The sequence below is a fragment of the Candoia aspera genome, chromosome 3 (genome assembly GCF_035149785.1).
Source record: "Candoia aspera isolate rCanAsp1 chromosome 3, rCanAsp1.hap2, whole genome shotgun sequence".
In the NCBI taxonomy this organism is placed as follows: domain Eukaryota; kingdom Metazoa; phylum Chordata; class Lepidosauria; order Squamata; family Boidae; genus Candoia; species Candoia aspera.
Window position 1 is genome coordinate 63,818,631 of NC_086155.1, and position 15,431 is coordinate 63,834,061.

The 15,431-nt window shown below is 39.9% G+C and overlaps 1 protein-coding gene across 2 annotated transcripts; it reads left to right on the forward strand.

The window, feature by feature from the left end:
• Window positions 1-2,470: 2,470 nt before the first annotated feature.
• On the forward strand, window positions 2,471-15,197 carry LOC134493426 (protein zyg-11 homolog B-like). Of its 2 annotated transcripts, none has more exons than XM_063297959.1 (14): window positions 2,471-2,586; window positions 5,513-5,678; window positions 7,041-7,795; window positions 8,559-8,699; window positions 8,912-9,088; window positions 9,452-9,516; window positions 10,661-10,760; window positions 10,839-10,892; window positions 11,012-11,173; window positions 11,269-11,316; window positions 12,037-12,234; window positions 12,317-12,378; window positions 13,357-13,454; window positions 14,266-15,197. In XM_063297959.1, the coding sequence occupies exons 1-14, from the start codon at window positions 2,512-2,514 to the stop codon at window positions 14,454-14,456; spliced, it is 2,292 nt and encodes a 763-aa protein (XP_063154029.1). In that variant the 5' UTR covers window positions 2,471-2,511; the 3' UTR covers window positions 14,457-15,197. The 2 variants fall into 2 exon arrangements, with proteins under 2 accessions (XP_063154029.1, XP_063154028.1); XM_063297958.1 differs by having other exon boundaries at window positions 5,517-5,678.
• The last annotated feature ends 234 nt before the right edge of the window (window positions 15,198-15,431 follow it).

Sequence of the window (15,431 nt, forward strand, 5' to 3'; positions counted from 1 at the left end):
CTATCTTTACTAGCTGAAAACCCATGTGACTGAATGAATCCCAGGAATAATTAAGCTTTGTCTTTTGATTATTCTTAGTATACAGGTAGTTCCCACTTAATGACCATTTGTTTAATTAGAGTTTGGAGATATGATGGGGCTACAAAAGTTAATTACAACTTGTCCTCAAAGTTACAACCATTGCACCATCCACACGATCATGTGATTGTGATTAGGGCACTTGGCAACCGACTCACGTTTACGACCAGTTGCATTGACCTGTAGTCATGTGATCTTGCGACCTTCCCAGCTGGCTCCCAACAAGCCAAATCAATAGAGAACCACTGATTCGCTTAATGACCGGGGTAAAAATGGTCGTAAAATCAGGTCTGGTCACATGATACCTGGCTTAAAGACCACATTGCTTAGCGACCAAAATTCTGGTCCCAATTGCAGTTGTTAAGCAAGGAGTACTTGTAAGTGATAAGTTACCTTTATCCAAACACAACACTTTGAACTAGCTAAAAATATTCACCTTTGCTTTCAGAAGGGAAAGCTTTTTTATGGTAGACTGAAATCCTATATACATTTATTTAGCAGTAGCACCTAACTTGTCTTGGTTGTTCTTGAAAAGCTAAGAGGATCATGCATGGTTAGACTTAGATTTGACACCACCAAGAAATCCTGTATCTGTAGTCTAGATTAGGACATTTAAAAAGAATCTGCATGGGTGGCAAGGTTAAACCTCTTTCATGCTCTTGCCGAACAAAGAAGATGGTCATGTCCATGGAGTCACCAAAAGTGACTTTGACCCTAGGGAGTTTTTCCTTACCACTACTGAACTTTGCATTACCACCACATAACCATGATTATGATCTGGCTCCCAAGAATTTGGATAGAATGGGCACCAGATTTTGAAGGAGCTCTTAGGGAGGTGCCTTCTGGACCTGTCTTCTCATGGGCAGCAATATACAGACCACTGCTGAGAACTGTCAGGTACGGTAATGTTAATTTTCACCATCACATCTCTAAAATGATATTCACAGACTCACTGAGGGGAAATGAAAATGGCTGAGCAGAGCCATCTTCATTACAGGTTTAAAAAGCAAACGGTATAGTGACAACCAATGTCTGCCTCAACTAGTCTTCTGTGCCTCAACGTGTTTATTTTTTTTTTAATCCTGCCTTCTTTTCTTCAGGGAATTCAAGCTATATCTCAACTTGTAGGAATGTCCCCTTCAAAAGGATATATCCACACTTTTCTGATAGGTGTACTACACCTTATGTTTGTATCCTGTCCTATAAATGCAGCACCAAATTCCTGGTTTAGGCTGTAATGGTAAATATCATAAATAGGTATGATAGGATACAATGGGACCTCTAAATTGGCATGCTCAGGAATGTGCTAGAGAAACCTGAAGTGATAAAACCCCATCTCAATTTCACTTAATTTTAAATTAACCATCATAACCCTAGTCATCATAGAAGTTCGGATTAAGCAACACAGCTTCCCAACCTCAATATTTGTGAAAAATGAAGCCATTATGCTTCTTTAATAACAATGTATACATTCCTGGTACATAGTCTGGCTGCACTGGCACAACACACTGAACCACACAGTAGTCAGCCACATCTTAATGTAACTTGAGAATCCAGCTCTGTGGCTAATTCAGGTTTCAGAGAATCGTGCAAACCCAGAAAACTAGTTTTACTCAAATTAGTAAAACCTCTTCTCCTTCAAGTTCAGCTTCCCTCCTGGTGATTCTTGGACATGTCCATTTACTTGGTAATAATATGGAAGTATGTTGACATTACCTTCCTCCAAGATGTTTTTCAACTTCCCAGTCTAGTTTACAGCTTGGCACTTCCGGGTCCCGTCTCCCATCTAATCTGTGTTAACTACAATTAGGTACAGTAGTTGGAAACTCAATTCTTGAAGACTTCATACACACGTCCATTCAATTTTCTTGAGAAATGGTTTGTCATTGTCTTATTCAGGAATGTTTTGACTTCTCAATCAATCCTACATCCCAGATCCTTGGTACTTCTGACAATCTCTCATCCACGTCCTAACTAGGACTGCCTCTGCTTCATTTCCCGAGTTCAGAAAACTATTTGCCACGTGCAAAAAACCTACTAAAACCGTTCCTGCATCTAAAAAATACCTGCATGAAGTAATCCTAACCAAGAAAGGTATCTCGCAAGATTCAATCTCCCTTATTTCTTTCCAGCCTAGGCCCATCTTAGCAATACAAGCGAGAAGCAATTATATTTTTACACACAGACACAACCCGTTCAAGGAAAACAATTTCGGCCGTTTCCGTCTTCTTTCACGAACGACCTCGTTCATCCATTGCTCGACATTCAACTCGGCTCACTGTCCAGCGAGACATTCTTTCCACCCCCTACAACGAATATGCGCCTGCGCTCTAGCTCCGCGGCTAAAGATAGTTCGTTTTCAGGCCGTGTTGCGCCTCTTCCGGTTGTTTCTTTCGCCTTCCGGTCTAGGGGAGTTGATGCCGGTTCTTTGCAATGGTGCGCTTCCTGCACATCCAGAACCGGCAACGAGCCCCGCTCACCATTTGTGGAGATTGCCCGGCCGTGCAGGTGAACGGGGCGGGAGGCGGCTCCACGGAAAGACGCGGGCGCTTCTAAATTCCGAGCGAGAAGGGAGAGGGAAGGGACAGGATGAGAGGTAGCGCGATTAGGAAAAGCGAAAGAAGCCAAGAAAGGCTGATTTCGAGTGGCGAAGCTCCTCTGAGGACGAAAGAATCTCCTCCTCGGAGAAGGACATGTCCGGAAATCGGTTGCCGGGGCAAAGGAGCGGCGGGCAGGGGCCTGAGCTCATTAAAATACTTGCATGCTGGTTGCCAAGCTCCCCAGTCATGATCACATGACCGTGGGTGGTTCTTCCATGCTTGAGTTGTTCTTTGTAGTAGGGCAAGGAGAAGGCAAGAAGTATTTGAGAAGGTGCCCTCGCTCGCCCTTGTTTTCCGGTGGCATTGCAGCAATATAGGGCTTGAGTCATGGTGTCTAATGTGCAGTCTTCAGGTTTCAAGATAAGGAAATTACCAGGGAGCAACCATAAGAGGTCTGCTTTTGCTTTCTGCTTATGACTATTGCTGGTCATACTGGGTTAAGATGTGTATCAACAGCATGTTACTACTACTGTACTACTACTAATTTATTACTGCCTTGGTGTTGCCCAACTCTCAACGACTCTGGGCGGCTCACAACAATGAAAGAAATTACAATAAAATCAATAGAAGATAAAGATAAAAGATGGCAAGCATGATGAAGCAAGGGAACTCCCTCTCCCTTGCCAAAGGCCTAGATGAAGAGCCAGGTCTTCATGGCTCTTCTAAACAACAGCAGAGTGGGGGCCATCTGGATCTTGGGAGGGAATCTCATTGCAGAGGGCAGTTACTGCTACAGAAAGACACGCTTACAGAGTCCTCATAGATGACATTGTTTAATCAAAGGAACCCAGAGTGTGCCAACCCTGCAGATTCAAATTGGCCAGGCAGATGTTATGGAAGACAGGTGGGTCTTCAAGTAACCAGACCCTATGCCATATAAAGCTTTCATCGTACCCGGAAGCAAACCGGCAACCACTGCAGCTTGCAAAGCAGAGGTGTTACATGGGTAAACCAAGGCATGCCCAATACTGCTTGCACCACCACATTCTGGACAGTTGGACTCGCAGGAGTTGCGAGTCCAGGAAGACCCCCAGACTGCATAGCAACCTTGAAGGGGGAAGGTCAAAGATGGAATATCCCCAGTTCTGAGCGGTTCACGGCCACTTGGCCTTGGTGGGATTGAGTGGTTTAAAATGTTGGTTTAAATGGACTCTGGTTCAGTGAGGATCTTCTTTAGAACAGAGGGTCAATAACTAATTTTTGATAAGAGCATTTTACAGAGTTTAGCTTTGGCAATACACATTAAAGGAAGCTAATGATTTTGGGGTTTGAATTGAACAAGAGACTGAATTGAGTCTCCTGTTGAAAAGTTAAAACTTCTGCCTGAAAGATATGCAGGAAAGGCAATTTATGAGCACACACATAATTTTGTTACACTGTGACAATCTTTTCAGATTAAGAAGGGGAAGCCCAAACTAAGAATCAGCATTAAGAATAAAAGCATTTCTTTCTGTTGGTATATCTGACATAGTAAGTGTCTCCTGACCCAGTTTATTTGTTCATTCATTCATCATATTTATAGACTGCTGAATCCCTAAGGACTCTCAACAATACACTGAAGAATAAGTAAAAAAAAGAAGGCCCACAAACTAGTGAAAACATAATAAAACTAAATTAACTAAACCAAGCTATAAACAAATCGGGATAGTATCATGACTCAAATACCCTCTGGAAATGCTGTGTTTTGACCACTTTCCAGAAGGCAGTCAGGGTGAGAGCCAACTGGATGTGCACTGAAAGACTGTTCCAAGGGATCCACGCCACCATCAAAAAACAGTGCTGCTGAGCCTTGGTCCCCCTCATCTCCCTAAAGTGAGTTAAATAATTACAGATACTCCTTGCTAAGCGACCACTTGTTCAGCAACTGATTGAAGTTATGATGGCGCTGAATGAGGAGACTTAGGCGGGTCCTTTGAGTTGCAGTCATTGCAGCATTCCCACGGTCATGTGATCATGATTGGGGTGCTTGGCAACCAGCATGCAGTTATGACAGTAACAGCGTCCTGCTGTCTCATGATTGCCATTTGCAACCTTCACTGCCAGTTTCTGACAAGCAAAGTCAATGAGGAAGCTGGTAGGAAGTCACAATTGGTAATGTGATATCACACATAACGACCATGTGTGATTCACTTAATGACTGCAACCAGAACTGCCATCTTAAATTGGCACAGTCACATGATTTTTTGCTTTATGACCACGCTTAACTGTGAAGATCTTGGTCCCGATTACAGTTGCTGAGGTCAACTTGTAAACCAATTACAAGTAGTCCTCACTTACCAACAGTAATTGGGACTGGAAACTCTGTTGTTAAGTGATGTGGTTGTAAAGCGTGATGTCACATGACCATGCTGACTTACGGTGACAGTTCCAGCAGTCCCACTTGCCGTCATTAGGTGAATCCCGCATGGTTGCAATGTTCCACAGTCACATGATCACCATTTGTGACCTCCTGCCAGCTTCCCATTGACTTTGCTTGTCAGAAGCTGGCAGTGAAGGTTGCAAAAGGCAATCATGTGGCCACAGGATACTATGAAGTAATTGTGAGCTGGTTGCCAAGTGCCCAAATTGTGATCACATGACCGCAGTTACACTGCAACAGCTGCAACTATGAGGACCGGTACTAAGTCCCCCTCGTTCAGTGCTGTCATAACTTTGAACAGTTGCTGAATGAGTGGTCATTGCCTCTGACAGTGTTGAAGCTGGATAGTTCATATCTATATCATGACTATTTGGGGATCTTCTCTTATCCTCAGGATAATAAAAACCTGGCAGTGTAATAAATCCTTGGAACTTTATTTTCTGGTTGATGTGATGATGTATTTTATGTAAGACAGGCAGAAGCTTCTCCATATTCTCTACTTGACATCTGCTTGAATGTCTTGGTTGCTGATCTGGCAAAATTCTGTACAGAAAGGCCTGATGGGTCACTGTGCTTGAAAGAATCTGAAAGGCTTCCTCAAGAAGTAGCTGATCGATTGCTGCAAACAATGGCTTATCGAGGTAAGAGATTTCTATGCCGGAAGTGAGAGAATGTTAATGAAGCATTGTTCTGAATATGGTGTTGCTCATAAATTAGAACTCTTAATTCTGTTTATATCACATTTTTGTGTCTGAACGATCTAGGGAAATAGTCCATGGTTCAGTGGCACATATTTATTTATTTTATTAATCAAATTTATCACCACCCATCTCCCACGAAAGGGATTCTGGGCGGTTATATAGTTACTTCATATATGAAGCATGCACATTTAAACAGTTTTAGTACTATGTAATACTATATTACATAGTATTACACAGAATTATTTATCATATGCTTATTTCAGGATTCAGTTTTTGGCAGATAATACAGGTAGTCTTTGCATACCAACCACTTGTTCAGTGACCGAAGTTGCAACTGTGCTGAACGAGGGGTGCTTACAACCAGTCCTTGAAGTTCCAGCTGTTGCAGCACTGCCATGGTCACATGATCGCAATTCAGGCACTTGGCAACCAGCTTGCACTTACAACGGTTGCAGCGTCCCATGGTCAAGTGATCACCATTCGTGACCTTCCCTGCTGTCTTTCCACAAGCAAAGTCAATGGGGAAGGTCTCAAGTCACTCTGGTAAATCCCCACCACCTTCCTATGTATTGTGCTGTGCCCTCCTTCCTTGGGCCTCCCTGTGCTTGCTTGCATGCACCTGAGCCCTCCTTCCCTGGTCCTCCTTGCGCTCACACACATGTACCTGCGCCCGCAACACCCCCCTCCCCAACTCACACATGGCCTGTGCCAGGCCTCCCAGGGCCTCCCCTACCCCCCCCCCCCCGGCACCCCCATGCTCCTTACCTGGGACTCCCACTGCTTCCCGCTTAATGACCCTCACATCTTGGGGTTACGATGGCAATCAGGACTACCTGGATTGCTGTTGCTAAACAATGTGGTCATGTGATACTACGCTTTATGACCACATCACTTAGCAACAGCAATCCCGGTCCCAATTGCTGTCATAACTCGAGGACTACCTGTAGTCAGCTTGGATTATTTTGAAAATATAGGTACCATTTATTAATAGCAGCTGGCAGTACTTAGCTAACCTTGGCTGATTTTGGAAACTGAGTATCTTTGGTTCTAGTTAGTGCTTGGATGGGGGAACCACTTGGGAATTCCAGTGCTATTGGTTAGCCTGTGAAGTTGCAAAAAACATCCTAGAAGAAGGCAGTAGTCAGCTACTTCTGTAGTGCTGCCAATAAAGTGACTTGAATGCAGTATCAGGAGCCATGGGAAATCTTTACCATTCATATACAGTACAAATAGGAAACAGTTGAACTCATTTCAAAACTTTACTTGCTCTGATATATATATATTTTTGTTCTTTACTGCCAGAGTTGTTAAATGATGGTACAGTGGGTATTTTCCAAGGCAACCAAATTCGTTTGAAGCAAGCTTGCATCCGCAAAGCAAAAATCTCAGCTCAGTCCTTCAAGAAGGCCTTCTGCCATCATAAGCTAGTAGAACTGGATGCTGCAGGAATGAATGAAGCTGTTACCGTTGCAGATGTTGTGAATGGACTGGGAAGCAGTACATGGATCCAGAACAATCTCCAGTGCCTTGTCTTGGACTCGTTAACCCTTTTTCCTACGAATTCCTATGAAAGATGCTTTAGTCAGTTCCCCGGTCTTCGTTCTTTGAGCATTACAAACGTGCTGTTCCGGGATGAAGATCTAGCAGAAGTTGCTACCCTGCCAAGATTAGAAAGCTTGGATATATCCAACACTTCTATTACAAACATATCTGCACTCCTTGCCTGCAGGAATCATCTGAAATCTCTAACTATGTACAGTTTGAAATGTTTGAAAATGCCTACCACAAAATTCTTAGATGTAATAAGAGGACTGAAGTATCTGGTTCACCTTGATATCTCAGACGAGCAGCATTCTGTATCTGATATTGGCTTTTGTTTGCTAGGGCAAAAAGACATTCTGCCCAATCTTGTATCACTGGACATTTCGGGGAGGAAATATATTACTGATGAAGCCATAGAAGCGTTCGTCAGACAGCGGCCGAGAATGCGGTTTATAGGTTTATTAGGTACAGAAGCTGGATACACAGAGTTCCTTTCAGGACAGGGAAATTTGAAGGTTGGAACCACTGAAATGTACTGCAGCTACAGTGATAATTGATAGTCCAGCAGATTGCATGATTTGAAAGCCTAACTTTAGTTCTAGTTAATTTGTTCATTCGCAGCACAGAAGTAACAACACTGATATTACTACAGTTTCTTTCTTTAAAATGATTATGTTATTTTAAAAAATGAGCTTAAAGAAAATAACTAAGTAACTAACAACTTACACAACTAACACAAAAGATTTGCTTTTATGACTTTTGCCTGTTGATCTCAAACCAGAAAACAGATAAACCTGCTGCTAGCCGGAAAACTATTTTCTTCCTTCTTCAACTGAAAAAGGATCTGATTTAAAAATAACAAAACCTGAAGGCTGATTTTTATGTTATTGTACACATGCTGTATAATTCCTGAAGTTCCTGTAAAATCAAACAGGCTGCCCCAAGTTCACTTTTAATAAAGGCAAAAACTAAGTGAGCAATAAATATGGAGGGAAAGTAATGTACATCACAGAACCTTTGGATCAGTTTTTGTCTGAAGCCTGTGCCTTGGTCAGCCTCGCTGATTAACTCGTAACTTAGCATGCCTCAGTACAGTATACCTTTTCAGCCTAGTGGAAGGTTGACATCATTTTCTGGCTTGAAGTACTGCTTAGGATTGGGTGTTTGCCTCCCAACTTTATTGTGCAAGACTCATGTTAACTACGAAATTTATTAGATATGAAATGAGAATTCTGAGCAGAGTTACGCTAAAAGAATGAAATCTTCATATGTTAAAAGGTATCAGGGGGAGAAAATGAAATGCAGATTTCAGAAGCTCTCAAACGCTACAATGAAAGGGCAACATTTGTGAAGGAGGCCTTTTTTCATCTTTTTACGCAAACCTGTTTTATGAAAATTACAAAGCCTGAAATTTTAAAGGTAAGGGACTTTATTTAAAGAAATAATTGCTTGCCAGTTGTTGAAATTTTGACCATATCCAATAAATATTATTTAAAATTTTCACTGGCAACTTAATATTACCATCTGTCTGTTTCTCAAAAGATACAGATAACAGGTTGTACCCTTTTATTTTTTTCCTACCAAAGCATATATTGTATTAAAGTTGTTCTCATTGTTTTTTCATCTTGCAGCTTGTGATTATTGGAATGAGGAATCACCCTTTAGATTTGGCAGTGCAGTTGACCGCTAGTGCCTGCGTCCTTAATTTAACTAGGCAAGGCCTAGCAGCAAGTATGCCTGTTCGCCTGCTCTCCAGTGTCATTCAGTTGCTCCTGAAAGCCATGGAAACATTTCCTGAACAACAGCAGGTAAATATATAGACTAGGACACATTGTACAAATACACACAGACACACATGCACATACCACTCCTCCATACTTGGAGCAGCTGTTGAAATTTTGCTGAGAGGAAAAATCCATGGAGGTCCTGTTTTATTTCCAGTGACAGTGGACATACAGTGATCTTTTAGCTTCTGTCACTGGGAGGAAAGTGCAAAGCTTTTGCTTGTGTTTTTCACTCATCGATGTGCTGCATGGAATTCTGCAGATTCAAAGCATTAAAAGCATGCACTTCTTAATTGACCATTTTTTGAATAACTATTTATGAATAATTCTGGTTCTGAATGTCACATTTTCATAATACTGAATTTTTTTCTTCTTCTTTTCATACAGCTCCAGAAGAATTGCCTTCTTTCATTATCTAGTGTCAGGATCCTCCAAGATGTTCCATTTAATAGGCAAGTGACATTCTATTTGAATGTTTTACAATACGGATGGTCAACTGAAAGTAAAGCCTTAGTCTGGCTGAAAGAGGTTTCCCTTTTTATGCTCTAACATCAAGCTGTCTTCTTACATAATCCTATTACCAAATTAAAATTCAGAGCTCTCCTTTTTTCAAGCATATATACTCTCTGCTTATTAATTTCCTCTCTTCCCAATGGAAAGACTAACAGAATGTTGAGTAGATTCTGTGTTCTAATGTTCATTCCAAGACCAATTTAGATGCAATGCCAGTAAACTAAAACTGCGTATTTGTGGCATTTCGTGTGACTGGGACATCTCACCAAACTTTAGCTATCTAATCTGAGTATGTAACATTGGAATGCTAAGAATCTGGACTAAGTGGTTGGCTTATTGATGAAGCCTAATTTCCACATATGCAACAAATACTGTACCTTAAATGTTGATGTACCTTCTGTAGTTGTTCACTCTGGGCAAAAATTTAAAAATCCCTTAGCATAGATTTGATAGAGGACCATTGTTCAGTGGTTAAATTTTGTATGCATGCATTGTAATTATTAGCATCTATAGATAAATAGTAAACGTTGTGTGGACTGGATCATTAATTCAGTTCTGAAAAAAAATGGTTTCTGTGCAAAAGGCCACTGAATTGTTAGATTGATTTGCAAGTGTTCAATTTGATGGTTCAATACAAATAAACTGATCCAGAGATTAGATAAATGCTTTGAACTGAATCTCTGAATTTAATTCTTAGCAGAGCTTATTAGATAGGCATATTTAGCAGTGTTGTCTTAAGAGAAAAAAAAGTAAAGCCTATTTTGAACCTAATTCAGTTCAGCTCAAAATACGATACCTACCAGAACTAAGTGTTATGCAGCAGTATCATATCATATTCCTGGGTTATGCATAGCTCTGACCTTAGAGGTCTTGTAATTCAGAAAACTTAGTTTTTCTTTTATTTACTTATTTATTTATTATTTTATTAACTAGATTTATAAGACTGCCCAACTCAAACAATTGTAGCAAAAAAGTTTTGTTTTGTACTTCTAAATATAATAGAAGACAGATTTTTGTTTTAAATAAACAGTTGCTTAAAAACTGCTGGATGCGATGAAAGAATGAAATGTTTTTAAATTGTAGGTTTGCGGCTGCCAAATTTGTTATTCAGTGGCTTTGTAATCAGGAAAATCAACATATACAAAGAATTGCAGTTAATATAATCTCTATCCTGGCACTTAAGGTATGTAGTTTTACTTTTAATCCAGTATTGTCACTAGGTCTCCAGTGTATTACTTTAAAAAGTCTGGCTTGTTTTCAGCTTTCAGATGAGCAAGCAGCACAACTTTCTGCAGAATTCTACATTGTTGTTGGGGTGAGTCCTATATATCTCCCCTGTATAATAGTTGAGTTAGCATGTTAAGGGGACAAGGGATTTTCACTTTCCATATTTTTATATTGTGATATTTATAGTGCTATCCTTTTCCTTTACAGAAACTGCTTGAAATAGTTGAACAAAAAACAAATCAGAATGAATTAGATACAACTTTCCATTTTACACTTAGTGCACTTTGGAATCTCACAGATGAAGCTCCAACTACATGTGCACACTTCATGGACAACAGAGGACTGGAACTTTTCCTGCAAGTTTTAGAGGTAAACAGCTTAGTTGCTGTTCTGATAGATAGAACACTACACAAGTTGGTAGATAGAACACAACATAAGTTTAGTTGTTAATTTTTTCTTTGCAGATTTTTTCTTCTGATTCATCTATACAACACAAAGCTCTTGGCTTGCTGGTAAGATCAGAATCAAGTGCAGCATACAAAAATCATTTCATAAAATAGACATGGATTTTATTTTTTAGGGTGTAAATAGATCGTTTATGAGTGGAGTATTTTTCCTTGCCTTCTCTGTTCCAGCCATGACAAAAAGCTAGGAATACTAACTGAAATGAAGAATCTCCAAAAGAGGTTTCCATAAAATTTCTCTTCATTTGCCTTCAAAAATTCATAAAGCTTTATTTTAATTCAGAACAGCCTCCCACACCTCAGCTGGCAGCCTCCAGAGCCTCCTGAAATGGGCCAGCCAAAATTTGGCAGCAAAATGGCCAATTTTGAGCAATGCACGTTTTAGGAGGAAAACATGCTAAAATAAGAGTAGAATGGATGTATTAAGGCTCTGCAAAACCAAACACCTATTTCCACCTTTAACTCCCCCCCAACCAAAAGTAAAATACAGGCAGTCCACATGTAGCGACTGCCTCGTACAGCGACCGTTCGCAGTTGTAACAGTGATGAAAAAGTAACTTTGTGACCAATCCTTGTATTTATGACCTTTGAGGCTCTATAAAGCAAAGGAAAGCTGAAATAAGATCATCAGCACAGTAGCAGTTTCACTTAGTGACCACTTTGTTTAATGACCATGTGGTCACTAAACAAGGACTACCTATATAGGTAATTGCTTGCAGGTGCTTGCAGGCTTGTTTTCAAAGTTGTATTTTTTCCTCTCCTAATAAGAACAATGTGGCAGAGGTGAGAGAGCTGCATCCCAAGCTAATGCAGAAGGACTTCGTGGATCATGTCAGTGAACTTCTGAACAGTGCTGAGATGGAAGTCAGCTATTTTGCAGCTGGAATTATTGCCAATTTGCTATCTAGAGGTGAACAAGCCTGGACATTGAGTCAAACACAGAGAAGATCCCTTATTGAAAAGCTGGTATAGTGGACTTAGTACTGTAAATCTCTTGAGCATTTTCAAGGCTGACTGAAGTGTTAAAACTTAGTATTCTCTGTTACAGCATTCAGCCCTTTTGAAGTGGCCAACACCAGAGTGCAAGATGGTAGCACTGCCTGCCTATAGGTATAATGTTTGTTAAAATAAATCTTGAACAACTATTCTATACTTACTGCTTACATCCTTGCATGTTGTCTGCATGTGCTCATGTGCCAGTGGACACCTTTCTTGGCATATGCCAAGCTTCCTATCCCACATGATTTTTAAATATTCTGTTAATTAAACGTAATTAAAACAATGAAAAGCAAGTACACTGAGAACAAGATGTAAAACATAAAGCTTTAATTCACATATGTATTTATTAATCTAACACTTATGAACTTAATAGATTCCAAGGCCTTAAGAATTTTACTGGATCAAATGTAAGGCCACACTTACGTATATCTATAAAGCCAAGTGCAATCAAAGTGCTGGAGATTATTGGCCTGCAAGTTTGAGTGCCCTCATCTCTCTAGTACAAATTCTTCCTATGTCTTCTGTGCCAACCTTAATGCTAACCAAGATTTCCTTGTAGAAGCTGCTTGGCAAACTCAGATTAGCATTACCTGCTACTTGGGGAGTAGTTTAATACTGATATATAATACAGAAATACAGGGTGTGAGAAGGAAGTAAGCAGATGTTTATGTGAGCCATTTTTGAAAATGATCTCTCCTTGGGGTCACTGTAGTGCAAAACAGGGATCATCTGTTGAGCTTTTTATTCCTTTTTTCCTCCATTTACGTTATAACACCTCAGTATTTTATATTCTTCATAGCACTGATTTAATGGGTTAGGCATTTGTACAAGTCCTGTCATTAACTGTACTTCTAATTCAGGATCTTAGTAATCCAGACTGCCACCCACAGCTATTTGCATATTGCACTAGTAGATAATCACAAGGTGTCTTAGAAATGCAAAAGGATATTGTATTGTGGCTTCACTGACTTCATGATTTAAGAACTTGTCAGGATACAAATACCTGATGGCACAAAATCAATCAATAACATATGCTTATGTTTATGTTTTTATGACTGATAAATTTGCAAGATATTCTTCAATCCTCAGATCCCTCAAGCCATTTTACCCACTGCTTGACTGCTTTGCATTACCTGGAGTACAGATCTGGGCTGCATGGGCTATTCTGCACATCTGCTGTAAAACCCGTATGTATTCTTCAATAAGCCTTTAATCTTCCGTTTTTTTTAAAGCTTGATGTTTATTTAACTTTTTAAACTTAAGGTGGAACTATGTATCAATGCATAATTAATGCCAAATATAACACCCCTGCTACATGAGCTGCACTGGTTGCAGAGCAGCTTCCGGGTGCAATTCAAGGTGCTGGTTACCACTTACAAAGACCTACATGGCTTAGGGCTGGTTATTTGAGGGACTGCCTGTAGTGTTCAGCCATCCTATGTGCTCCTGCAGGCTCAGCTTGCTTAAGGTCCCATCAATTAAGCAGGTTCACCTAAGAAGTGAGTCTTCTCTGTCACTGCTTCTGCCCTTTTGAGCGGCATTACCTGGAGATCTAAGCCTTGGCTTAGGATGTTTTTGGAGGGCCCCTTTTAGTTGAGGATTTGATGTGGATATAGAATGTTTTTTCCCCAGGAGACTGTTTTCATTTTTTAATAGAATGTTCTTTATTTGAACTTTGTGAAGCCGCCCAGAGTCATTTTGAAGTTGGGCAGCCTAGGTACAAATGAAAAAATAAGTAAGAGTACTTATGAGCAGTGGGAGAAGTATGTGAACCGGAGGGGTATTTCCAAATTACTGAAATGTATTTGCCTTATGTCTGAATCTTGATTGGAACTGTAATCAGCACGATTTACAGGTTTAGTGATAACTGAAAACAAAGCCAAGTATGGTGCAACATGCAGTGTTTTTGACCTAATTTCACAGCCTCTAACACCCATATTTCAACACTGTCCTGTTTATGTGGAATGTGCTAATTAATGGTTTCCTATTTCTCCTTAGCTGCCAGATACTGTGCAATGTTAATAGAAGAGAACGGACTACAGCACTTATATAATATCAAAGAAAGTAACCAGAGTGATCTTGATGTCCAGTATCTAACAACCGAGATATTAAGTTATGTGGAGACTCATGTGAAGTATTATGGGAAGCCTAAACATCTAAAGGAGCTACAAGCCAAATCAAATGGATAACTGAGGGCATATCTGTATTTCTGCTGTACACTGTTGACAGGCTATGCTGGTGTTCCCTTTCACAGTCCTTTTAATCAAGATGGCCCTTCTTGTATTGTTTGCAAGTCATCTGTAAGTGGTCTTAACTTATGGCTCCTTGTATTTTGACAGATGGAGCAGGGTACCAACTCTAAAGAAAACTGCGTAATAGTTTAACATGCAGGGCTTGAAAAAAGACTGTTGCTTTCAAGGTGCCAGTTTTCATAGAGGTAGTTGGGATGTCCAAGGCTGTGCAAATGGAGGCTTTGAAATAACTTTTCTTGCTAGGAATCTCTTTATTTTACTGACCATTCCCCATCAGTAGTAGAATTGGTATTGCTAATTGCTGAGACAAAATAGGAACAGCTTAATGTTATTGATTAAGGAAAAATTCTTTTAAAATTGTCAATTGTAGGGGGCAAGTTCTGGATAAGGAAACATGGGCTTGTTTCTATTAAAACAAAAACAGTAAATATGCAGCAAGTAATGAGGTCAGTCACAAGCCACTATTATGCACTTACAGGTGGTGACTTTGTGCATATTCTAAAGAAGAGATTCTGGCTTTAGTCAATTGTACATCAATTTTTGCCATGATGTAGCATAAGCCACTGTGTTACCTCATATTTTTCTATGTATACAAACTATTTTTCTATGAGTGAGGAAAATCTTTCAAGGGACTTTTAAAGTTTTTATGTAAAATAAAAGGTATGTTTAGTGATGGCACTTCAAATTGATAGGTTTTTATCTTCAAGAAAATTGGTTATAATGCAAAACAGAGCTTTCATAAGGGTCAGATTATATGGTGTGTACACACACACACACACACACACAAATAAAAATAAAAACATGTTTAGGTGAGTTTTATTTTTACTGTTCTTATTAGTGGCATTAGATATAGTAAGTCAATCAAAGACCAGTATAGAACAAAACAATTATTATGGAATGGGGCCTATTTGC

Coding starts and splice junctions, on each gene's coding strand:
- LOC134493426 (XM_063297958.1), top strand. CDS start 2,496: ATGCCGGTTCTTTGCAATGGTGCGCTTCCTGCACATCCAGAACCGGCA. Junction 10,761..10,838: donor TCTCTATCCTGGCACTTAAG/GTATGTAGTTTT, acceptor GCTTGTTTTCAG/CTTTCAGATGAGCAAGCAGC. Junction 11,317..12,036: donor ACAAAGCTCTTGGCTTGCTG/GTAAGATCAGAA, acceptor TCTCCTAATAAG/AACAATGTGGCAGAGGTGAG.